The sequence below is a fragment of the Protomyctophum parallelum genome (genome assembly GCF_964188405.1).
Source record: "Protomyctophum parallelum genome assembly, chromosome: 16".
NCBI classification, from domain to species: Eukaryota; Metazoa; Chordata; class Actinopteri; order Myctophiformes; family Myctophidae; genus Protomyctophum; species Protomyctophum parallelum.
The window spans coordinates 18,883,983-18,911,296 of NC_139711.1; the positions used below are offsets into that span (position 1 = coordinate 18,883,983).

The 27,314-nt window shown below is 45.0% G+C and overlaps 1 protein-coding gene across 2 annotated transcripts in view; it reads right to left on the reverse strand.

The window, feature by feature from the left end:
• The window catches only part of kdrl (kinase insert domain receptor like), a 73,742-nt gene extending 48,327 nt beyond the window's left edge, over positions 1-25,415 (reverse strand). The window contains exons 1-9 of one of the 2 annotated variants that reach the window (XM_083785931.1): positions 24,855-25,415; positions 12,289-12,382; positions 9,301-9,506; positions 6,999-7,126; positions 4,685-4,844; positions 4,456-4,592; positions 2,261-2,429; positions 1,408-1,534; positions 1,073-1,242 (exon numbers count right to left, since the gene is read on the reverse strand). In XM_083785931.1, coding sequence (XP_083642057.1) covers positions 1,073-1,242; positions 1,408-1,534; positions 2,261-2,429; positions 4,456-4,592; positions 4,685-4,844; positions 6,999-7,126; positions 9,301-9,506; positions 12,289-12,382; positions 24,855-24,936 — 1,273 coding nt within the window. In that variant the 5' untranslated portion in view covers positions 24,937-25,415. Of the gene's footprint in view, positions 1-1,072; positions 1,243-1,407; positions 1,535-2,260; positions 2,430-4,455; positions 4,593-4,684; positions 4,845-6,998; positions 7,127-9,300; positions 9,507-12,288; positions 12,386-24,854 lie in introns of both variants that reach the window. The other variant, XM_083785930.1, reaches the window with a different exon arrangement.
• Between the last annotated feature and the right edge of the window lie 1,899 nt (positions 25,416-27,314).

Sequence of the window (27,314 nt, forward strand, 5' to 3'; positions counted from 1 at the left end):
GCTGGAGTCTGCGTGCGGAGCGCGGAGCCCAGGCCGTTTACACACTGCGCCAAAGCCCCCTTCAAAAGAGCCCCGATAATCAACACCAGCTGCCCCTGCTACGTCAATCCAGCCCTGGAATCAACAAGCCCCCAAATTCCTCTCATACTGGAGCTGCTACCTGCCGGCCAGCACGCTGGACTAAAAGGAAGTTAAGGAACTGAGGGAAGCGGAGCGCAAACCCCAAACCCAAAGGTATGATGTAAGACATGTATATATGAGCAACTGGCGGCCTGGGGGCCGCATGCGTCCCCCACCTTCACTTAATGTGGCCCTCAGGTTAATTTTGGAATACTGATACATTATTGATTTCAGCTGTTACAATTCCAAACATGCAAACATTAATTACTTTAATTAATCTAATCTAAATTAGTAGCTTAATGAGTAGTATTAAAAAGTTATTGTCTTTTTTATGTCCAATATATTTGTATTTAGTTCATGAATAAAGGTAACAATAATAAAAAGGCATTCCAATTAAAAATAGCAAAAAATAATTCAGGATTTCAATTCAAATATTGAAAACGCGTCACATTGCGACACGTTTGAACTTCTAGATCAGCTATTTTTCAGAGACATTGCTTTCTGTCAGGCAGACACCTTGTAATCTCCATATTTCAACTTAGTTTTTTTGTAAATCAATGCCTTACTTCACCATACGATATTGTCACTCAAAAAGCTCTTAAAACTTTAGCTTGAAATGTTTGAGTATTGACAAGAACTTGTGAAATAATAACTACATCGGATACATAGGTTTGGTTTTCCATTTCCTGAAAAGTAATGGTTTTGGACATACAAGGTTTCCACCTGACAGCGACAAAGAGCAAAATGGCCACTGTGGGAATAAGGACCATTGCCTCATTTCCTCAGGATCGCCAGTCACTGCCGGGGCGTTTGCGCGCACGCACACACACACACACACACACACACACACACACACACACACACACACACACACACACACACACACACACACACACACACACACACACACACACACACACACACACACACACACACACACACACAGGCTTACCGTTAACTACCAGGGTGTAGCTCAGGTTCCTGTAGAGACCCTTCTCTTTGTTGCCCAGCTTTATGGTGTAGACCCCAGAGTGCTTCTCCTGCACATGCGTGATGTTGAGACTGGAGCCCGCCACCGCGTAGCAGGTGGAATTAGCATTGATGCGGACACTGTCCTTGTACCTGACAATACACAAATACAAATACACACTACGTGACTAAATGGAAAGAAAACAACAACAACAAAACGTAACTATTCCATATATGTCATGTGGTGGACCAACAGAGAAAGCTACTTGGGAGGATAATACCAAACAACTAGATTTCACTTAGCAGAACTTCACGTACCATGTGAATATGTCTGGCGGAGGGAGAGCGTTGATCTTGGGTTCGAGCACCAGCTTCCTTTTGCCCTCATTGGCGATGACGACGTGAGTTTGCTCGTGCTTGTAGGAAACATTGAGGAACGGGTGCTCTGAAAATGTTTGAGTACAAAGTTTACAAAAAACATCCTCTTATGTGGACTGTATTATCAGAGTAGAAAGGGAACAGGCTTAATGTTTTCTTTTTATTGCGACCGCAAGTCGCAGTTACTATAGAAAGGTGCAGGAAGCACATAACGCAGGAAGCAGTAATGCAGGAAGCATGTAATGCTTGCATCCGTCACGCTCTTCATGTAATGCTGCTGCTGCACACACACAACACACGGGGCACACGCCACACACAACACACGGGGCACACGTGTTTTTCCACTACACACCGACACCGCCCGCACTCCACAAAGTGTCAGCTACAACAGTGGAGCGCTATAAGCCTCTAAACCAGGAAATGTTGCATCACGACTTTTGCTTATTCCTTCTAAATCTCTGCATATAAAATATAGCTAACTTGTCGAATCTCTTAGTTACGTACATCAATATTGTTCTTATGAAATAGTTGGTTTGTGCCCAATAGTGGGATCCTCCTGCTGCTTATAACACTACAAATACACTGTAGCTTTGCATCTTCGTATCTTTTGCATCTGCCCGTGTGAAAGCAGCATAACGTTGTGGCAGGATACGTACAGGTGCTCCTTTGAGTACTATTACAATTTTTTACACGTTTTTGGGTACTACAACAACACTGACACATATCACGTTTGAACTTGACATTTCCTGTATGTGTAAAATGAATTGTAAATGTGACCTATAAATCCACTGACCAAAAACAAGGACTTTGGCCGTGGCGTCCTTGAGAACGTCGATCTCAGCCTTGCAGCGGTACGTGCCCCTGTCCTCTGTGGTGATGTTGTGGAGAACTAGTGCCTTGCTCATCACCAGGACCTTGGCTGGATGATCCCTTGACTTGATCAACGAGTGATTGCGGCTCACCTGCAGTGCAGACACAGAATTTGGGAATAGCACAGTTTTGAATCTGCGTGGAGAATGTGTCTGCTCCAGGGAAGTGTTTGACACCCATATCCCCACCCAACACAATAGTGGTCCCCAGGTTGATTCTAAGTCATGGTGGTGGTCCCTGGTTCACAATCAGTTGAAAACCCCTGATCTAATGTAATCCTGGGCGCTACACTTCCTCTGCCAACCTGGGGGGGGGGGGGGGGGCAGCGGACTGACCTCATGCTTCCTTCTATGCATGAGGAGTCCAAGCTGCTTCTTTTCACCTGACAGGGGCGTTTCCCCGGCCGGAAGTAGCGCGTGGAAGGAACACGTTATTCCGACCAGTTCCTTTCCCCTCCATCAGGCGGCCCAGCTGGCTAGGGAGGAGGTAGTTTAGAGACCAGGATTACTGCATGTTTTTTGTGAGGGTACCTACCCTAGGGGACACGGGATAAATGTTGAGCTTGACCCGAAACTGTTTCTATTAGGTCTTTACCCACCTGGCCATAAGATACAGAGTAGCGAACAAAGATCTTTTGATTTATGCTCAGAAGCCAAAAGGGCTATAGCTTTATCATGGAAAAAGACAGGCAAACCCAGTATTGCTCAGTGGTTTAGAGAGCTATCTACTGTATGTGCCTTCCTCTGGAAAAAGGTGTTTGGAAAGAATATGGGGACAGTTTATCCAGTATGTTACGGTCAATGATTTAATGTTATCTAATGGTTGAGACTGAAGATGTCTAATTGTATTCTCTGCAGTTGTTTGGTCTTGTGGCCATAAGGACTCTGTTGTTGTTGTTGTTGTTGTTACCAGCCTAAGTGCCCTTATTATACTGTATTTATGTATGAGAGGGATGCTGTAATCATTATGATCACGTGTTGCATTTAATCAACTTCTCGTGCCAGAGACAATTTTCTTTTAGCAGGTGAGTTTATTCATGACGGAGCAGTTCCATCACTGACTGTCAAATAATGATGCAGATAAATAAATCTCACGTGTAAAACGCTGCACAGTGCTGGAGTGTGTTCAACAACTCAAAGAGCTGCATTCATTCATTACAAAGTCAGTCGCCTATTTGCAAAGGATATAATGTCATGTTACGTAGAAGCAGTGTTGCGCGGCAACGATTCCGGAGGCCCAAGTTGATGTTGCTAGACCACACTCTCGCATCGCATCATCGCAATGTAACAGAATAATGTTATTGTCTCCACCAGGCCGAAGGCATGTGGGGAGAGTATGTTTTGCACTCCGTCCGTCCGCGTGTCCGTCCGTGTGTGTGTCCGTGTGTCCGTGTGTGTGTCCGTGTGTCCGTGTGTCCGTGAACAGCTAATCTCGGCCACCGTTAACCCGGTCGATGCCATATTTTGCACACACACTCCCTGGATGCCAACGATGAACCTCTGCCCCAAACTTTCCAGAACAGCCTGTTATAGCGCCACCAGGAGGCCACTTTGTGCAAAACAAGTTTTTGCACAGTACACATACAGATTTTGTCCAAACATCACGCAAATTGGTACACAGTCTCTCTAGAGCCATTCAACGAAAAGGGTCTTTCAGATTTATCAGACTCCATCCTGATTGGTTAAGATTGGCTTCCAAAGTTCACAGGAGTGCTCAGTTTCAAACAAAATGCTGCAAATCATAAACACATCGCGTGATTTCCGTGAAATTGTGCACCCACATTCCCACTAGGCCGAGGACGAAATGCCACATGAACAATTTCAACTCAGCCTCAAGGTGGCGCTATAACTGGCCGAAAAGTGTTTTTACCTCTAACTGCACGGATCTGTGGATAACCTGGTGGAGACCTGTGCCCGGAAGGGCACTTTTTCTAGTTCGTTCATGTATTTGCCCATATGGAAAGAGACTTACTGTATTTCCTCTTGCGCAGAACAGTGCCTGTCAGCTTTAGACTCTGCAGAGTGTGCAGGAGCAACTTTTAACACTTTTGAACCCATTAAAACCGGGTAAGCATCGGTGTCATTTCAGATTTTAGCGTCATCTTTTCAAAGAACTTACAATCCTCTTTGGAAACTCCCAGGTGAAGTTGATATTTCCATTATATGTGGTCTCTCCCGAGCAGTTGAGGACAAGCGTATCCCCTACCAACACCCTGACACGGCTTGGGGTAATCTTCACGTTCATAAGAACTTTAGCTGTACAATAGAGGAGAAAAGTGTTATTAGGTTATTAGAATAATGGAATAATTGGTTGCCTGAACTCAGTCATGTGGTCTACACAGACTCACTTAGCCTCTGGGGGATGTATCTGGACTCAATGTTGTGGCCGTTGACCCTGGTGACACAGGTGAGGAGGCTGTACATGGTGTACCTGCCGTAGGGGATGGTGACGCCCTGGGTGGGGTCCCACCGCATCTGCTGCAGAACCTCCTCCGATAAGGGAGGCAGCTGTAGCCAGAGAGACATGTGGAGAGAAGGAGAGGACCAGAGGTGTCTGTCAGGACCAATTTACAATTACAATTTATGCATTTAACAGACGCTCTTAATCCAGAACGATTTACAGTAAGCATTAACCCATTTAGGACAGGTTTTTACCCTTCAAGAGTGTTGTGTTCTTGTTGCTATGTACTGTATATAGCAACATAACATAACATCGGGAGGGAGAAGAGTCTGGGACGTGTACGTTGATCTGTGTTTTAGGGAAGGTTCCACACAGCTTCCCTGTGTTAGCTGGGAGGGGTTGTAGGAACAGTGACTGACTGCATAATATGCCATATACCATATTATGGTCTGCTGGGCCAGATGGACTGTGCTCTACATCAGGGATTCTCAACCTGTGGGTTGGGACCCCCAGGGGGGTCTCCACATGACATTAAAGTGACAATTTAAGGACTTTTAAGACATTCTCAATACCTTAAGAAGAAGGAAAAGAAAAATACCATTATTGCACCAAAAGTCATAAAAAACTATATTATAAAAACTGGACAAACATCAGCTAAATTGTCCAATAATGTAAGAACGAGGCAAAAAAATTTTCAATAGCTCTGCTATTTTACGGCGTGTTTGTTCATCTGTGGAACAGAAAATGTAATGCCTCACTTAACTCCTATATTCCAAGACTGAATATCTGGGTGGGGGTCTCCAGTTCAAATATGATTATTTTGAGGGGGTCACGGCCTAAAAAGGTTGAGAACCACGGCTCTACATGATGGCGTGGACAGCTTCGTTTCAACAGGAGATGCTCATGAATGCTCCACTGGTCTCAGCAGGGACGTGCAGAGAGTCAGGGGGCAGGGTTAGAGAGGCAGGGGCTGAAATCCCGTAAGAGGGCACTTTTGGACGCGGAAATAGCTGATATACAAGCTCTCAAGGCGTTGCGTCGCACTCTCAACGCGTCCACTTTTTTCCACCACTGTGTACGTACTGTACAGTACGTGCCTGACCAAGTTCTCCTAATCACTGTTTGTTCTCAGGCCAAAAAAACATTAAGCCGAGGACGAGGAGGGAAGTGGAGCGAAGGAAGGAAGGAGACAATGCAGGAAGGAGGAATGCCGTAGATCTGCCCGTGTCACACAGCCACTGTCTTTGTCAACTGAATAAGACGTGCTTGTCTTGCGGCCAAGACGCTGTGACACACGGTCATATATCAACCTCCGCGTATACACAAGACAACACAGATGTCTACTTGTGCGGAGGGCAACTTTGGCCAGCTTCACATGAGGACCGGGGTTCTTGCAAAAGACCCCAAGCTATATTGAAAGTAGTACAAGCTGGTGTTGTGATCTGCATCTCGTACGATATGAACCCCTGTTATCCTCCGCTCCAGTTTCATATCGAGCATCATGACCCTCAGGGGCATCATCGACCTATTGTTTCCTCTGATTGGACACGAGCGCACCGCGTACCAACTGCATTTCCTGCAACGAGATGTTTGTAAAAAGAAGGGCTAAATTTGGACGGCCTGGTCTATTTCGAGAAAAGCACTCTTGGAACACCTTTCTGTTCTTAGAGGAAGCAGACAGGATGACTCCGTTCGCGGATGCCCGAAGCTTCTCTCATTGGCTACTGTCACACCCCTCCAAACCGCGTCCGTTTCCGCACGCCAGAGTATCTGACTTGCACGAAGGGTGTGAGAAAAGAACGGGAAACCTTAAGTACCGGCAGCCTGTGTTTACCCTTGGAGATCTATTTTTCTTTTACAAATCTGACAAAGAAGGATGCCTTGAAAACATTGTGACGTCAAAGGCTGAGCACTGTCACACAAACAAGAGAGACTTTTCTTTCACATGAAAATAAGCCATCTCATTCAAAAGATACCTACAGTAGAACAGCACCGAATACTAGTTGCACAAACAAATGATGTTGTCGGTTAAATCAAAACACCATTTATTACACAACCTCACCAGCAAAAATCAGATAACGGTGAGAAGATCCTTGCAGTACAGTAAGTTATCGAAATGTTGATCTTGCAAAAACATACGGACTGTATTTTTTTTGTATGCTGATCTTCTATTTGTGCTGCACCTGATTACCAGAGTGGATGTATACTTTTCTAATAAACACATCATGCAGCCACATGCTAATGCTAATGTTTGTTCTTACCCCGTGCAGCGTTACAACAGTGTCAGGAGAGGAGGTCCTGCAGGGGACGACCAGGTGGGTCTCATCCCTGTATATGCCCAAGGCGTGGGGGGTGTCGAAGTGGCGTACCGCAAACGGATGCACGGGATCTGCAGAATGAATTTGAAAATCACAACGTTAGAAAGTGTAAGTGAATTGGGGAGCTGCATTTCAAAGCAGATCTACTCTGATGTATTTCTTTCTATAGGATGGCTTGTCCTTTGCAAAGCACGTTGAAATAATTTGCTCAATGCTAGGCAGAGCAAGTTGTGGTTGTCTTTAATGCCATACAGTAGCTCTGCTTTTTTTCTTTCTTTTTTTTTGCAACTGAATCAAGGCGATGAAACCATGCCATCCCACAGAGATCAAATGGAGTCTTCCTGCATCGTCTGTTTAACAGCATTGGGCAGAGATAGATAGTGCAGTCAGGGCTGTTGTAGTCTGCTATGCAATCAGCCATCAACATCTGCTGTGGGAACGTCACGGCCTGACAAAACTTGAGTGATTTGTGTGAGGTCAAGCAGTATCCGTGTGATAAAGGGGCTATTATTTGAAAAACAAACATTGAAAATGATCTAATAAACACTTGAAGGGCTTTGAAAGGAGCGTGTTAAGAGTTAGACTAAACATGGGGGCTGGGCAGGCGTTTAGATAGCATGGGCCGGTGGTAGAGAGTCCAGCGCACACAGTAAACGCTGAAGAGGTGGACTTCATCAATGCTTTAGTTTGCCCAGCAATGTCCACACCTGTTTCAATAAGCAATATCCAAAAATACATATTTATTTTTGTACCGTACACATAGAGATCAAAAGAACTATCTAGCGCTAAAGGGTTGTTATCTTGTCATCATCTGATCTTAAACTACAACGTATAAGTGATGCAAAAGCTTCAGGAGACACGATTAAAGAGAAACAGTAGCCAGGACAGGAAATAAATGAGCAGGGCTGAGCAGGGCCCATGGAATCACGCTCTCCTTCCCACTCCAGACGTGAACGCCTTCTTCATCGCTCAATCTCTCCCTCTCTCAGACAATGAGCTGGGCTCCTTCAGCCTTCAGTGCTCTGCGCGCCAGCAAATACCGTTCCCTGCCTCTCGCTAATAGCTGTAGTCACACATTTGGGAGCACAAAATTGCGTACTCTGTCATATATGATTAATGTAATGTCTTGAAGACTAAATGAGGTATAGGATATCTCTCATAACTTCTGCCTCCTCACAGTTTCTCTCTCCCACTCTCTTTTCTTCCCTGCAGGGCTGGATGTGCTCCAGTTCTTATATCATAACAGCTCGGTGACTTGTGTCTGAGCCTTGGCCATTACGTGTTCGACGCGTTGGCTCACTCCGCACACTAGACCCCACTGTAATGTACTGTAGGTACCGGCCCATTGAAAATCACCCCTGCATGAACCTTTTATTGAGAGGCTCCAGTGAACTCATGGCACTTTTTCTGCACGACAAAAAACTAAATGGAAAACAAACAAGCCTTTTATAGAAAAGGGGGTTCCTTATCGATGTTATAGTTTATGGAGCCAGTTGTTATATTCTCATTGGAACGGAACTCTTGTTTGTGTTTTCACACGCTTGCTTGCTAATGACTTGGGAGTTCCGTACATCAGTGTTAATATTGAGAGCAAATTTAGTTTGTCATATTTTAGTCATCTGAAAAGTTGTAGTTTTAGTCTAGTAACTAAATATCATGAGATTTTAGTCAACTAAATCTACAGTTGATTTTGTCTACACAAATGCAATGCCAGGCTTTGATGGCGTCGAAATAGCTGATTTTTCACTTGGTTTCGACGCGTTGTAAGTGCGCACAAACATAAAATGACTTTTTTTACTGGATCCCTTCTCCACTAGTACCTCCATAACATTTCAGTCTAGTTTTATTGTTTTAGTCATCATAGCTTAGTTTTTATTTAGTTTTCGTCAGCAAAAAAAAAGGTAGTCGATGAACATTTAGCGTCGTAGTTTCAGTTGTCGAAATGAACACATGCCGTACATGTTTTAGACTTAGATAGCATTTCATACAGACTTATAGCATGTTACGTAGACAGCACTAGAATTGCATTGTATGTAGTCATATAGTACATATATGTATAGTATAGTATGTATAGTTTATATGTAGTTTCATTATATAGATATTCCACTGTTACGTTCTTAGCTTACGCATGAGTTCATGATCTACTGATGAACTACTTGTTATGTATGTGATCTGTATTGCCATTGCTTTCTGTTCTTGCTTATTGTAAATCTGCTAAATGCCTAAATTGTGTTCCTCTGCTCACCTTTGACATAGACATAGACAGAGCTGCCGTGGTCCGGATGGTCCTGGGTGTATCTGCAGCTGTACAGGCCTGTGTCGTTGGCCAGCAGGTGTCTGACCGTCAGCTTGCTGCAGTGGGAGTGGACCCTGGGCTCACACTCCCTCACGGACACCTCGTCTGCCGTGACGGAGCGCCAGGGCAGGGTCCAGTGCAGTCCAGCAGAGCCCCTGACAGACACGACAGACAGATAGACACAACAGACAGACACGAAGCACACATGAATAATAAAGACGTGCCGCTGGAGCAACTTGGGGCGATATGAGCACTTGTTATTTACGTTACACTGACAACGTTTTCAATGTATGGTTCCATCTTCGTCAGACATGAAGATGAATTCAGTACAGCGAGGCTGAGAGATGGGACCGCAGAGTCGGTATTCCGTTTATTTTATTAAGAAACCATTAAAACCGGGAAAGGAAAGCATCTGTGTCGTTTTAGATTTTTGTCACAGACATGCGCAGAGCAAGTTCAGTCAGGAAACTCAGTGCAGTTGCTGCTGGCCGTTCATTGGGCCGCCTCAGCATCACGGTATCATTCACTTCATCCAATCACACACTCATTCCATATTCATACCGGCTATTTAAACTGGATGTTTGCACCGCTCAATCTGCTTGCTTGTTTGCTGCTGCACACACCGATACTGCTGCGCTGCTGTCTGCTTAAACTTTTGCTGCTCACCCTCCTCCACCCCAGCTACCACCACCTGTCATTTTGGATCTGCTGTTTAGGTACTTTTTGAAACGAATGCCCTACTACATGATCATACTATCAAATGTACTCCATCTGCAGTGCTAGTTTTGATACTTTTCAATTTGAATCCTGAAAAGTAACAGTTTTGGACATAATGGCGTTTCCACCCGACAGAGATGATTTGTAGAAACAACCTCAGGTTTTATGGGTTAAATCTAACCACCTCTCCATCATTTATTCTGAAGCGTAATTCAGACTGCTGCGATATTTTCCAGAATTTCGAATGCTTGATTCATGCTTCAACGTATTGTGACTTGTCAGCTCGTATAGATCTGCTATTTTGACATCATTGTACAATTAAGTATAAATTGGACTTAAAACTGGGTTTATCTCGTCCCAAATCTTTTGTCTGACTAGGTTAATTACTGACATGACATGCGTACTGTAGCCTGGCCCTACATGCATGTAAAACACGAGTCATGCACACACACACATGTATAAATGCACAAACACACGTGCGTGCGCACGCACACACGCACCATACACACACACGCACATGTGCGCGCAGCACAGACACAAAAAACACTTAAGTCATCACCGATTACATTATCAGAGATGCGTATTGATGATTGATGATTTGTTCTCAAAAACTTGAGATGAAATTCCACAGACATGAGTCTTCAAAACCACAGCTGAATTTCAGTTTCGTTATTTGACCTGTCCTGCAGTATTCTACGGAAAAACAAAAGTAACAAATGACTCGGTCCAATGGTTGGACTTGTAGCTGGCTCTCTGCCCCTTAAGTTCTTCTCAACTGTGTTTATTTTGAAGCCTATTTTGTTTGAGAGCCCATTACAATAATCCGGGGTCTCTTTCACGTGGGAACATGCCTCTGGGATGATGTACTCGGCTAACACATATTTCCGCACAGTGTTCATTTTAAAGCTGTCATTAAAGAGATCCCAGAGGAGCTTCAAACATGACTTGCATACCACTGCCTTTGGCCTGCCGCACTTTGGGTCAAGCAACCTTCAAGCAACTCTCATCCAGGGACAGATTGGAACCCATGACAGTATATGGGCCAGGGCATTTTTAGCACAAGATTGCCTTGTAGGGAAGCGTTGCATTACATTAGATAGATCTGTGTGCAGCTTAGCTTAGCATTCCTGGAATGGCTACACGATGATGCAAGATTCCATAAATGCTTTAGCAAACTGCATACGTGCCCCACTGGGGTCTCCACCAGTCCCCTTGGGGGGGTATGTTGCATCAGGTTGATAAATGAGGACCACCACCACCACCACCCACCATGATAAGTTAACCCATTAACACAGACTGGGAAGGCCATGCAGTGACATTGTCTCCACCAGGCCAAAGGCATGAGGAGAGAGTATGTTTTGCCCTCCGTCCATGTGTCCATAACTGTGTGTGTAACCCGGTCTATGCCAAACTTTGCACACACACTCCCTGAATGCCAATGACGAACCTCACATCTGCTTTTTATATAGGCTGAGGAATAAATCCCACCCTTTTCACATTGGCCTGTTATAGCGCCAACAACAGGTGAATCTTTTCAAAACACATTTTTGGAACAAAATGCCTAAAATCATCCAATTGGCATCAAAGGCGTAAGAAGCCACCCTATTCAAATTGGCCTATTATAGCACCAACAGGAGGCCACTATACTTTGACTATTCAAAAATAATGACAATTTGTACATGTACAATTTTTTTTATATTTTAAAGCGGACATTTTTAAACTCAAATCATTGCTTTTGGGGCAGCGAAAATGGCAGATTTAAAATCCCACTGTGTGGGATCTCTTCTTCCAGTATATTGACAATTAGCCACAATTTGCAACTCTAGATTTTTTTATAATGGGATGAATCTAGAGTTGCAATACCCTCCATTGACTAGTCCCTACTCATCCAATTTGCGTTTGCGATCTGCTTGTATTAAACAACGTTAAACTCACCATCATTGCAGCTCTAGGCCAAGCTTGAATTATCCTCTTTCAATCTGCCAAGCTTTGGTTTCATAAAAATCCACCGTAAACATGTTATGAGCTACTTTTTCTAAGTGCTGGAGTTTGGAAGCACTCGTCGTAAGTCACTGAACGGCCCTGAACGGCCCCACCTGTTTAGAATTTACACATAATGCAGGAGGCAGGTTCTGTTTGCATCATTGTCTTTTTCTTTCCCTTTTTTCTCAATGAAATTAAGTGGAAAAAAAAACCCCACTGTGAGCTTGGAGGAGTTACCTGCACATGATGCTGAGCGAGCCCCCGCTGTGGTGCATCTGTGGATTTTCAGAGGGCAGCATTATAGGTGCAGGCAAGTTCTGTTTGCCGAGGCCTGCTGAAACACACACACACACACACACACACACACACACACACACACACACACACACACACACACACACACACACACACACACACACACACACACACACACTTAGACACTGGTTCAAAACAGCAGTTTTGTGTAACCCGTGTGTTCACTTTTCGTGCTGGGCTGCCCCTTGGTGCCTCTTATCTATCTCTGCTGTAAGGGGTTGCAGGATGCTGATGAGCTGTGTGTGTGTGTGCGTGCGTGCGTATAGGAGAGGGGGGGGAGATATGGTGAAGTTGAACATGGTGACCAGTTGTAACCTTCAAATGAGAGGGTGAACTGGGGTGGACACAGATTTAATACATGGGACCACAATGGAAACTTTTTGGTGTTATCCTTTTAGCCCAAAACTGTACCCGTGCTGTTTGCATTCATGCCTGAAAAAAGGTATTCGGTCAATCAATCCAAAACCAACTTCCACACACAAACCTGCCAGTCAAACTGGCTGTGAGGAGGGTGCTTAGTGCTTACTTCCCAGCATGTTACATACAGTGGTGGAAAGTAGCTAAGTACTTTTACTTAAGTACTATAAAAACAGTCAGCGATGCTTTTTGTGGATTTTATTTCTCCCAAACGCCAACTACAGTGCAGATATGAACAGTGAAAAAATATCAAACAGCAAAAATAATACTGGCCAAAAATCCAAAATAAAGAACTCAAAAATACTTAATGCAAAACTTAGGACAAGCCCAAGCATAACTGACTTACTCTTCTTCTTCTTCTACCGGGTTTTATGGCGGTTGGCAAACCTGAATGGTGCATTACCGCCACCTACTAGACTGAGTGTGGAACTTAGATTCCACTACATTAACTGCTGAGTTTCAGCATCAGTGCAATATACATATACAGCTAGTGCCCCACCCAATATATCCCCTTCACACCATTGTCCATTTATGGCTCAGACATCACTGTCTGGGCCGACGCAAATTCCTCTCGTAGAATGTCATCCAGGTCTTCCCCAGCAATCTCACCAATGTCAAAGAATCGCCTATAGCTTCCTCCAACACCATCTTTATTCTCTCAGATTTCCTTTCCATTTCCACCGCACAGTTTATCACCATTGCGATGAATGCAAGAAACCTCTTAATATCAAAGCAGACATGACCAGCTCTGATCCTTTTTCCCTCGGATTCCTTTTGCACTATGTCATTCCCTTCCAGACTCTTTACAGCTTCCGTATACTGTATGTCATATTATTTTCATACTGTATGTCATATTATTTTCTTTCCTGATCCTATTCACCTTGAATTGCTCCTTTCTTTCTGGGCACTCTGCAGATCCTGCATAATGGCTTCCATTACAGTGTGCGCATTTAACTGGCACTTGCTCCTCTTCACATTTCCCAAAACAGTTTTCTTTTCCACACCTTCCACATTTCCAATCTCTTCTGCACACTGCAGCCACATGGCCATATTCCTGGCAACAGAAACACCTCAAGGGTGCTGCCTCGAACGGCCTGACTCTGTAACTGACATATTCAATAAAAACCCTGTCTGGCAACTCATCATTGAATGTAACACAGACCGACTCGCTCATTTCCTTTATTCCTTCCCTGAATCTTGACATCCTCCTGGCTTCGTACACATTAGACTCCATAATCGCATCCATATTAGCCCTGAAACATGACTGCCATGATGATTATCATGACAGTCATGACTTAACTGCACCCTGTTTTTGGCGCTCGCTACATTTACAACAAAAACGTATATATAAACATTCGGATTTCAAATATAAAGTACTCACAATTTGTCCCACGGGTGTTAGTTAGTTGCTGCACCAGCGATTAGAATTGCTGCATCCCGCGTTGTTTAATAAAAAGCATTTTTATCCGAGCGCCCCGGCTACTTTTTTCAAACAGGGTTCGTTTGGGAAATCCAGTTGCACACCGGGAGCGCACTCGCAGTCTGTATTGGCAGGGCGGTCAGCGTACCTATATCGAACACCGAGTGCCACCCTCCGACAGACCGATAGGGGCGCGTAGTTGAAAGCCAATGGCAAAATAACAGCTCGGATAAAAAATGCTCGGTGTGTTCGATATAGGTACGCTGACCGCCCTGCCAATACAGACTGCGAGTGCGCTCCCGGTGTGCAACTGTGGATTTCCCAAACTAACCCCGTTTGAAAAAAGTGAAATCTGAATGTTTATATATACGTTTTTGTTGTAAATGTAGCGAGTGCCAAAAACAGGGTGCAGTTAAGCCATGACTCTCATATGAATATGAGAGTCATGAACCATGGCTACATCCATATCAACTGACAGTGGAAAGCCACTAACCACCTTGGTCTGTCACTCATCCGAAAACATGTTACCTCATTCCCGTTGTACCGCTTGCACTTCAAAACATCCTTCATCTGCTGCTTGTCCCTGCACTTTATGATCTTGTTACCCACATCCATCGTATCTCTCCTACTTTGTTTGTTATAAACTTGCTCATTGCATGTGGGTCGCTAAACAAGCCATTTGTCTTGGAAACGTCACGCATTCCAACGACATATCTCTCCTCAGAACCATCTTCACCAGCTGAGCTGCTAGATGTCTGTTTTCCTTTTCCTTTTGTTTTCATAGCCTACTCTCTTTTCCTTCTGTTTGAGATTTGCGGTCTGACTCCTGTGCGTAAGACGCCATCCGCCCTCACCTCGGCTCCCGCAAACCCTGCCTCCTGTGTTGTGTTGACTGACGGGCCACATCAAGTGTCTCACTGCCGTCAACACGCCAAACTGACTTACTCTGCCTGCAGTCTCCCTTTTATAGGAGAGGATCCTACCACACACAGAGAACCACTTAACTCAAATCAGCTGATCTACCAGCTCACACGTATCATAAGAACATGAATAAGTAACCATTTAAATAGATGTTCTATTTTAGACTAAACATCATTGTGGCAGATTACCCTGCCACTGACTCATTTAATAGATGACATACTGTTTTCTTGTGTTCTCCCCTAAATTATATGTTTAATGACTATGTATGTATGAGCCTTTTCTGTTGTAGCCCCCAAACTATGGAACGCACTCCCCTCCCACGTCAAATTGGCCCCCTCCATCGAGACCTTTAAATCTCGCCTAAAGACCCACCTCTTTACCTTGGCTTTTAACCCCGCTTGAGTTCCATCGGTCATTGTATATGTTTTGTCTCACTGTGATGCTGTTGTTTTTCTGTTGTTTTTCTGTAATGTGTCTCAGTTGTTGTCACTGTTTGTTTTTCTGTGTGGTAGCTTTAGTGCACTTGTTTTTATTTTTCTCCTGTACAGCACTTTGTAAACTCTGAGTTTTAAAACATGCTATATAAATAAAATCGATTGGATTGGATTGGATATGAGGACACAACAATGGGTCTCACCTTTATTCTCTAAGTTGTGAATCATGTTTGGAGAATGTTTGACATGTGTTACCACAGTGCTTCCTGGTGCTGACCAGTGGGGAAGGACCCGATTGTAGCATGAGGCTGCCTTTTATAGTGCCTGACTCCATTGTAGGGAGCATGCTCAGTCCATCCCACTGGATCAGACCAACTGTAGGGTTTTGTAAATATGTGAATTATTGTGGATGATGTGTGATGATTTAAATGTGAATTATACAAGGGTTAAATGTGATCATGTGTTAAAGCAGTTATTGTCTCTGGACATGGGGCTGTTAATTGTGGAATCAATTAGGGTTGGTACCACTGTCCGGCAGTCGATGTAGGGCTGTAGACCAGGAGGGCCAACCTATTCAGCCATTGTAAATAGTGTGTTGTACTGTTTTTGGGACACCATTTTTGACACTTGAAAGGTGAATGAATAAAACAGTTTGTTTTTGCTTAAGAGGACTCTGGCTTCCTATTTTGAGTATCCTGCTCATTTGAACACTTTTTGAGGTTTTGAGAACTGTGTCATGTGCCTTTTGTGCACACACTACCCTCACTCTAGGACAGAGTGTGACAATCATTTAAGTTTGCATCCAGTTCAAAAGATAATAGACATACTTTACTCCTCAACAGTACTTGGCACTGGAATTGGAATGGCTGAGCCCTGCTCTGGTTCAGCAATTCAGATTGTGTGCCAGCACTGCAGAGGCCATATAGGTGACAAACAATGAGCAAACACTGGTTACAATAAACTGAATGTTTTACCCTGCAAGTCTGCGTGCATCATTTCATTTGTGCATCATCGTGAAACATTGATATCATTGTGAATCATGCATAAGTTGTGAATGCATTCATCAACAGTATTGACACTTATATGTTAGGACCTATGACTACCCACAGTCACTTCAGTTGCTTCCACACCGGCCGCCGGCCGGTGGTCTAAATTAATAGTTGGATGCCTCTGTGTGGTGTGTGTGTGTGTGCGTGCAATGTCCTTAATCAGAGTGTGTGTGTGTGTGTGCGTGTGCGTGTGCGTGTGCGTGTGTGCGTGTGTGTGTGTGTGTGTGTGTGTGTGTGTAGGGCACGGGCTGCCCCGTGACACATACATTAACCACTTCAACGCTATGGCCCTCATTTATCAACCGTGCGTACGCCAAAATATGGGCGCACGCCGAAATTACCGACATTTTCGGCATTTAACATTTCCGGCAAAGCTTGAAATTGAACTTGAGTAGGACAAATAGACACGTCTGGTCATGAGCTGCCGTACGCTTTTTTCTGTCTTACACAAGCGGAGCAGCCTTGTCTGAACTGCTGAGAGGCTGTCACAGGCATCTAAACATATATGTATTCACTCCTAAAATGTTTATATAAAAGGTATGTATAATGTATATGGGCTACATGTAAAAAATAAATAAATAAAAATGTTAAGGAATACATGTGTCATATGAAATTAGTAGGAGATAAAATCGCGCAATTAAAAACAATGTTGCAAGAGATGCTTAAGCCATTTAAACAGTGTTTTGCATGAGCGCATACATGCGAGGATTTGGGCTGTCTGTGCTGAAATATTTCCATGACGGGACGTTGGAGAGTATAGTGCAGCAGACAGTGCTGCAGCTCAGCTGCGGAGAGTCCCAACGTGCAGGTATAGCCTACTATAGCCTAATCTACAGCATGAAGGCTGATGTCTTTCATACGGTATGTGCAATATAATAAACCCGACGCGTCGCTCGAATGCCAAATGTACCGTGCCAGGCTCCCAGCGCAAGTGGGAACTGCATCGGAGATATAGGTATATTACCCAGCCAGCCCACGCTGCCCACCACCAGCCACATATGAGGCTATATACTGTTTTGGCTGCACATTCATATAATGACAGTTGACAGCCCGGCCACTGCAGTGACTAACGACTGGCAATCTAAATAGACTGTCGAACGTCGGAACGTGCATGGTCAGTTGGTCACGGACGGACCACTGTGATAGAGAGAGACAGACAGACAGACAGACAGGACAGGAGGAGCACCTGCAAAACAGCAGCGTGTGTGTGCCTATTTGTTATTTAATTATGGTTCACAGGTTCAGGTTTTCGTTCTAATAATTTAATATACAACTAACAACACACAGTGAAAGTTGCAAATACTAAATAGCGATATGTGCGTGCGTGCGTGCGGGGGGTGAGGCGGGCAGCAAGGGAAGCGAAGCGAGAGGAGAAACAGACAGCTTTATTTTAATGTGTCATGTAGGTGCGTGCGTGCGTGCATGACAGCAAGGCAAGCGAGGTGAGAGTGAAACAGACAGGGTAGGCCTACAACTTTATTTAATTCATGCAGGTGTTCGTTCTTTATTTGTTTAACAACACCACCAGTTAGTTGGGCTTGCAAGTTGCGTGTGCGTGCTGTGCGTGTGTATGAGAGAGGGGGGTGAGGCGGGCAGCAAGGCACGGGAGAAACCTATTTTTTCATGTAACCATGGTTTCAGGAAACGTATTGCCGTTGTTCATGTCGCAAAAACGAGGGCGAGGCTTGATTTCTTAGGGCGTGCCAGATCAAATTCAGCCGTGACATTTATTAACGTGAGAACAAAATTAAGGAAGGATCAGCTGTTCACTTTATAAATGCCGTGGCGACGTGGGTGTACTACGAAACCTGCACTCGAATCTGTGGCAGATTTTACACTCGATTGATAAATGAGGGCCTATATGTTTTGGCAATTTGAAAATAGCTGTTCTTGTAGATCGGCTATTTTCAATAGATTTTCTACACATTTTGAACTTGTGAAATGGGACATTCTGCAATATGAGTACTTTTACTTTTAGTACTTTAAGTACATTTTGATGCCGATACTTTTGTACTTTTACTCAAATACAATTTCAATTCCTCAATTCCGTACTTTTACTTGTAACGAAGTAGTTCTAAATTGCAGTATTGGTACTTTTACTTAAGTAAAACCTAGAGTCATCCTAGTTCTCAACAGCAACCCTCCCCCTGGCCAACTCGTGAATTGGATCCACCCATTTCCTGCTGTCAATCCCTGCCAATCCCTAATCACACCTGTGCTCACTCACACCTTGACCTCAATCAGTGGCCTGCTATATACTGTTTGAGTGCCTGTCCCTTCAGTTGTTTGGCAGCAGCAGCATGAACTCTACCTTAACCTCTCTGTCCTGGTCTGGACTCTGGAGTCTCAGAATCAAACAATTATGCGTCAATGAACCTCACCAACTCCTTGCTCATAACCCAAAATGCTCATTCAAGCTCTGCATGACTCTCACATCTGTGGAGGCAAAAGAGAGTCTGAATGGGCGGGTTCTTGTAACTGTGAATAGGTCACATTTATTGATATGAGTGTGGCAGCATGGCACTGTTAGTATAATCAAAATGAGAAAGTCAATAGAATTCAGCTTTAGTCCTGGCATGTTTGTCATGCACTCACCTGCACTTGTGCATGCACACATGCATGGTGTTTTTCAACACATGCGCGCACACACACACACACACACACACACACACACACACACACACACACACACACACACACACACACACACACACACACACACACACACACACACACACACACACACACACACACACACACACACACACACACACACACACACACAAGTATGTGTTTCATAATTATTCTGAACAGCTGCGCTGCACTAGAATGAGCTGACCATGCCAAATGTTGGCACTCAATATCAACTTCCTCACACAATGTTATAGCATCATTGTTTAATTGTCCAAGCCCCCAAGGTAATTTGGAGGGGAAGGGACTTGGCTTGTGTTTCTTTCATATGATTCTGCTCCCATCAGAATACCAGCATACAGTACTGATATTAGATTAATGCAAGCCCAAGCCCAACAAGAACACGATTATAAAATCTGCACATTTATGGCCAAATGTATTGTTGTTGGGTTTGTCCTCATTTGTCGCGACTAAATAGCCAGATTGTTGTCATCGGATACCCAGTTGTCTCTCGTTATGTCTGGAAACTGCCAGCAACTTGGTTCAATCAAAATGCTGGAAATAAAAGCGTATGGTCACAAAATCAGAATGACGATGAATTTGATCCTGGAGAGTTGTGAAATAGTGTGTCACTGACTGTACCGTATGTGTGACTGTGCATGTAACATCTGTGTTACTTCCGTCACTACTGTGTACTGAAGAAACAAGCAAGCAAGCAAGCGTGCATGCACACACACACACACACACACACACACACACACACACACACACACACACACACACACACACACACACACACACACACACACACACACACACACACACACACACAGCACACTTTACCATCAACTACAACTTGACCTTGGACCTTGCTAGTGGCCAGCCCATCTCTTCAAATCAGGCCAGTATGTCTCCACATTAAACACACTATACAGATGAAACTCCCCTCAAGGCAACTTATAAAAGACCCCTATCCTCCCATTCGGACCCAGTCTCCCTACACCCATAACCCCCGCGATCAAATCCTCCACCTGCCCAACGCTGACCTCAGCAGTCAGACCCCCTCCCCCCCACCCCCTAACACACAGACACACCGCCACCAAAAACAGCTGTGTGCTGAAATTCTCCAGCAGATCAGGCTTAAAAATGGCAGAGACGGTGCTTATTGTGATGGTTCAGGGGGGTCCAGGGCTGGTTCTCATTAGAAGCCATTAAGAAGAGGACAGGCATGGAACAAACAGAGAAGGGGGTGGGGCTGGGGGAGGGGGGGATGAGAGAGAGAGAGAGGAAAAAGAGCGAGAGAGGCACTTCCAAACTGAGTTTCCATACCTCAGACAATTGGCCGGTTGTTGGGCCAGTCATCATGAGCATACAAATTGTAGATGATAATTGAAACACGGCCTTAGGATTCCTCTAGGATTCCATTTATAGGCCCTTGTCCTCATGTGGCATATGAGAATGGGAACCAGCAGCACAGGGCACTGGGGTTTGCAAAGTTACATATGTTTGGCAAACATAATGCAGTAGATTCACATCAAGCCCGGAAATGAAGACTTAACTTTCGCTTCATGCAGTGTTGTACTCTGAAATGTTTGTGGTACAGAGAATTCAATACAAATATTTAGTCTGAACGACAGGACAAGGACTCCAAACAACATCCAACGAATAAGCCTGAAGAGTTTTTCCAACCAAACTGTCCAAGTTAGGAAATAAATATCTAAATGCTAAAGTTGATCATCAGTTTTTCATTTACGCCTTCAGGCCTTCTGTAACAAAAAAAAAAGCTTGCATGGCTAGTCGATAACTGTTGTTTTATGCAAGCGTGGTTTCCAAAAGCAACTGGAAGTGCAGATCCGTGTAAGCTATGGAAATATGATATTTAGTTGTTTCATAGCTTTCCACTTAGACAATTCTAATATAGCACTGGAATTATAAGTCAAACTCTCGTTGCGACTGCCCAACCCCTTTTTTGTTGTTGCATGGAGCAAACCAAACACCATTGTTTTAAAAAACAGAATCTCAATGACCCAATGTAAGGTTATGAGCGTGTGTCTGCAGCCTTGTGATTTCTCCTGGGCATGTGTGGAATAAAATACACCGTTACTGTAAGATATGACTGTACTATCACTACGTTTTACCGGAAACCCCCAGTCACAACCCTTCAAGTGCTGGGCATAATGTACGGAATTCCCTACTCCTTTTGCAGTGCGTACACACATGTACTTTCCGGCACGCCATCAAACAGGGAGACAGTCTCTGGAGTGAGGGGAGAGGATCTTTTTTTGGTGTTTCAAGGTAAAAAACACAAAACAGCATAATGACTCACTTGTTTAACCTTGCCACTCCATTTCTTTGTACTTCTAAATGTGAACTACAAAAGCAATAGAAAGGACAGACAGGAAGTCTACGACTTTATAAAAGAGCGGGGTCAGAGGCTGATGAATCATCTGTAGGCTGGAGTGTGTCCATGGATACAGCAGTGCAACAGTAGCTAGTGGGCAGCCAGCAAGTGGACAACTGCAAGAGTAGTTTCCTGTCTTTGTGCCTGCAGGGAGTTGCACATTCAGCTTAGCCTAATAATAATAATAATAGCCTAATAATGTGAATTACACTAACGCAATGGAATATAAAATGATAGTCTTCTATATCATTAAGAGATTTTTTTAGTTTACAAATGATATATTTAAAAGAGGTCTACTTTATTTGCTGTTAACTAAGTATCTAAGTTAAAAAGTAGTCTTTCAATGACAAAAAAGTGTCCGGCTGGCCGCACACACACACTAGCCAAAGTGCCAAAAATCTATTATAGTAGAAACCGTTTTGAGAACGTTTCAGCAGACAACTGCCTTCTTCAGGGTGTGTGGGTTGCAAATCAAATCAGAGCTCTGTTGTCATACAACTATTGGGATTTAAGGTGTGACAAAACAGCTACCATATACTGCCATGACTCTTTGTGTTATTGCCTCTCATTTCATGGAATGTTGCCTATGTTATGTCAGGATAGACAAACAGTTAAGACAAATTCATAAGGAGTTCTATAAACCTTGCTGAATGATTTATAATATTGGGTTGATACTTTTGACAAGAGTCGGGAGCACCTGCCAAAATAAGAAGTGGCTAGAGTACTACAGCTCTGGCTGGGCTGTATGATCTCCAAATCCCGGACTATTCACCCGTCATCGGGTCCTTTGGAAACCCCTCCACTTTGCCAATTGCAAGGTTAAGACAACAGCTAACGAGTGCCTTTTTTATTAGCCACGTATAAGTCTTCTGAGATTTGGAAACAAAATGCCCCAGACTCCCCTTTAAAAAAGCAAAATAAAGGAACATCTGGCCATGATGTGTGGGCAAATCCAGGTTATACAGAGTTGAGCATCGCAAACAAGAGATATCTCCAGCACAAGATTCCTAACCTTGTTCCATAACAAGTAAGATTAGGACTAGCCAACAGACAGAAGCTCCTTGAAATTGAAATTTCATGCAGGGTTAAAACAAAATATATTGCTGGGCTCAGAGTGGATATCAATAGTTATGGACAGGATGCTCATATCATCCCATGTTAAGAACTGCAATAAGGACCAATGTTTTACATTATATATAATATCTCCCAGCGTAACCGATGGACTAATCCCTCATGTACATCAGAGGTCTGTGTGTGTGTGTGTGTGTGTGTGCGTGTGTGCGTGGCGTGTGCGCGCGCGTGGCATGTGCACTAGGACGACCTCTCATTGCTCCCATTTTCCACTCCATCTCAAATGTGAAAGCAGTGGAGAGAAAAAAACCTCAAAGACAAATTAGCTGGAGCATCGACTCCTAACCCTGAGAGATGAGTCCAGATGAAATACTGGGATCAAGAAATTGCTGGATAGTTTGGGGTGTACGTACATTTCAGGGTTACAACTGCTATGAAAAGGAACCTAAAATGAGAACGTATTTGCTCCAGCTTGTGTTTTTTGTATTGCTTATGTATATTCAACCTACCCAAAGCCACAGACATTTACTCCACTTACTAACATTTTAATACTTGGAATGACTAAAACAATAGCCTATAAGTCTAGAGTTTCATCTCTCTAGGGTCTTATTGAACAACGGATAGCCTCATTTACAAATCACGAGAGAGATATGGGGAGAGTTTTAAGAATTTTAGATTGCCAATTTCTTGGAAATAATGAATATGCACAATTGAAAAATAAACGAGAAAAAGACATTCAGCGCCCAACAGAATATGCCCCATTCTTTCAGCATTCAGAATCAAAGCTCTCCTTACACGACCTCTCTGGCGTGGCATTGGAGATGGCATTTGACATTGAATGACACACAACAAGCACAAGGAGTAAGAAATCTTTGCTCAGGTATAGCGTGTCACATTTCCGTGACCTCTACCGGCCTCAGAACAATTCCAGGGCGCCTCTTGCTCCAACGTCCGCTTCCTCCTTGTGTCTTTCCCACGCTCTGCATGTGGATAGTGAAGGAAATCAACTCAAAAACACAGCAGAGTAGACAAAGCTACAAGGGGGCTGAAGGTGTTTGTTGTGTGGAGGCAGCGGCGAGCGGAGGGGGTGGGTGGGGATGTCAGTGTTTCCTCTGTTTGGATGTGCACTTTGTTTGGACATAATGGCGAGGAAGGCATCTGCCTATCTCTGCGGTGCATCAAGGCAAGGCTAAATGTGGGGGGAACAAACAGCCACCTTTTATAGAGACATCAACGGAGCTGTCAAGCGATAACAGTTGCTGTACTACTGTCAAGATATTTACCCACCCACGGGCCACGACCCACCTTTCACACAGGAGAATGGTTCACGCAAAACTGGAATAAACTTGAGCCACAACCGCAAATGCACTATGCAGGCAGCCTATATTTTAGAATAATTTAAGTGAACTATTTATTCACACTTAAATATGCATCTTCACAATGTGCAATATATAAAGCCCACCTATACGCTTAGCCTACAGTTTTAATAACCAGTGGCATTGCAGTGGAGCTCAAACTAAGCACTCCAGAGGATATCTCCCTCTTTACTGCACATTATAACGTCCAATTAGCTTACTATACTATAGGGTGAGGCTACCTCTGGCGGCCAATGCAATAACTGCACACCCAAATGCAAGTCTACCTGTTGGCATGCTAATTCTGCTGAAATGTGCACTGGATAGGAATGACATAACGGCTGCTTTGACGCTTCTGTGATTATTTGCACCCATCACTACTAAACTAATAATGTAGGCTAAATCTCGAATTTAGTTATAGCAAATTGCTTTTATAGGCTATATACAGTAGCCTATAGGCTTTACCAGTAACGATATATTTTTAATGATGAGAATGAGCTCATACTATAGGCTGCCTAACAGCCGGTAGGCTATACAGGACTCGATTTACAATGCAGTCTGCTCAGTGCTCTACGATTAAAAATCAAAGTTTTAACGATAAATGTGAACATTTGCCGGAGAACAAAATAATGATCCAGACTCCAGAAACCTGAAAAGATCTGCCGATAAACTGCAAAATATAGAATCGTTCGTATAGGCGGTAGGCTATAGTCTGAATGCGAAATAGTCAAATTAATTACTAGGTAACTTGTAGGTAATACGGATAAACACGAATAAAACGTTAATTACCATGTATGGGTCCCGTGAAGAAGCAAAGGACAACAGCCGCCAACTTCAGGCAGTCAGATGGGGCCATTCTGTCACCCCACATATTCGGTAAAAGAATAAATAAAGAAATCCAATGAGTTTTTGTAATTGATAGTTCCAGGTGGATGGAAGAAAGAAAGAAAGAAAAAAAATCTAAACTGCGTCTCTAAGATGTTTGAAAATAAAATGAATGTTTAATCCGCACAGACAATAATGCTCAGGTGTAAACGCAAAAGCCTGCAGCGTTTATCTCGTATGCCATCCCATGGCGCGTTGCGTTGGGTTCGCAGGGGAGCTCTCCTCTCCTCTCCTCTCCTCTCCTGCGCTGCAGACTAGTGAGTCCAAGTTGAACGTGCACGCAGAGGCAGATGAGTGGATCCACAACAGGGCAGGTGCGGGATTTCTCCTCCGGGACCGTCTACTTCAATAATATAGTTAGTTCACTCACTGAATTAAATCCCACCGCCAAGCGAAAGGTTGAGTATATGTAAAGCTATTTTATTTTCTAAACAGTATGTAATATAAAAAGATCAGCCAGCCACTCCCCTCATATTATAGTGAGAGACTGTTGCCTTGTTTCGTATAGGCTACGCAGCTGGGACAAATTCTCCTCCCTTTCGCCTCTGTACCACTTATTGCAGCCCATGCATGCGGACGGCGAGGGTCGTTTTATGGAGACAGGAAGGAAGGACGCAACATCACTTTTTAGGACAAACTCCAGCTTGGCTACTGTGCTGTGAGGAGCAGATAACAGGTCTGTGTGCATTTAGGCTACTATATATCTATATGTCTCTCGAGAGTCGAGACAGTGTTACGATAAGCGGATGACCGAACCCAAAATGCAAGCCACAAACAGGAAGTTCAAAACAAAGTATTTATTAAAGTCCAGGGCAGAACAAAAATGGTAAACAGAGAAAATGAGTAGTAGCTGTAATCTCAGGAAACTCAGGAGAGCCCAAACATTTCCAATATACAAAAATAACTACTAAGTCCAAAAGGCAAAACATACCAGGGTACAAGGCAGTAGTTTAAAGAGTCCAAAAAGCAAACCTTAAGTCGAAACAAAACCGAGAACCAGGAACTTCGGGGTACCGCTCAGGGAACAATGACAATGTACTGACAGTGAGTGTTTGTAAAGAGTCCAGTCTTATAGTGGGAAGGTTGATTGATGAATTGTTCACAGGTGGAATGAATGTGACTGTAGAGTGGAAGGGGGAAGTGAGTGTTGCCAGGTCTGACAGTCTGTGGAGAGGTTGCCAGGTCTGGCAAGGTAAGCGGAGGGAAAGATCCTAACAGTACCCCCCCCTCAAGGGACGGATACCAGACGTCCAACAAACATAACGAGGAACGCGCAGGGTGGGTGGAGGGGGCCTGGAGGAGGGAAAACTGAGGCAGAGCTGGAGACTTCAGGGGGACGTCCGGGGGGCTGGGACGAGGCAGCAGAGGTGTCGTCTGGGGGGCGGCCTGGAGGCCGGGACGAGGCTGCGGAGGTGCCGTCAGGAGGGCGGCCTGGAGGCCGGGACGAGGCTGCGGAGGTGCCGTCCGGAGGGCGGCCTGGAGGCCGGGACGAGGCTGCGGAGGTGCCGTCCGGAGGGCGGCCTGGAGGCTGAGACGAGGCGGAGGACCGTGGAAGCGGAGCCGGGTATGCTGCAGGCGCTGGACATGATGCTGCAGGAGACGCCAGGGGTGCTGCAGGCGGAGCCACAGGAGAAGCTGCCGGCTCTGGAGCTGAAGCTGCAGGAGACGCCAGGGGTGCTGCAGGCGGAGCCACAGGAGATGCTGCAGGCTCTGGAGCTGAAGCTGCAGGAGACGCCAGGGGTGCTGCAGGCGGAGCCACAGGAGATGCTGCAGGCTCTGGAGCTGAAGCTGCAGACGACGCTGCAGACTTAGGAGACGGGACCCCAGAGGCAAGCTGCAGCGGCGGGGCCTCGGAGGCGAGCTGCGGCGGCGGGGCCTCGGAGGCAAGCTGCAGGGCCTCAGAGGCGAGCTGCAGCGGCGGGGCCTCGGAGACGAGCTGCAGGGCCTCAGAGGCGAGCTGCAGTGGCGGGGCCTCAGAGGCAAGCTGCAGCGGCGGGGCTTCAGAAAACGCTGCAGACGGGACCGCAGAGGATGCTGCTGGCAGAGGCGACGCCGGAGTTGCTGCAGGCAGAGGCGACGCCGGAGGTGCTGCAGGCAGAGGCGACGCCGGAGGTGCTGCAGGCAGAGGCGACGCCGGAGGTGCTGCAGGCAGAGGCGACGCCGGAGATGCTGCCGGCAGGACTGCAGGCGGAGCTGCAGGCGGGACTGCAGGCGGAGCTGCAGGCGGGACTGCAGGCGGAGCTGCAGGCGGGATTGCAGGTGGAACTGCAGGCGGAGGAGGCAGAGCTGCAGGCGGGACTGCAGGCGGAGAACAGGAGGAGGATGCTGCAGGCTCTGGAGACGGGACCCCAGAGGACGCTGCAC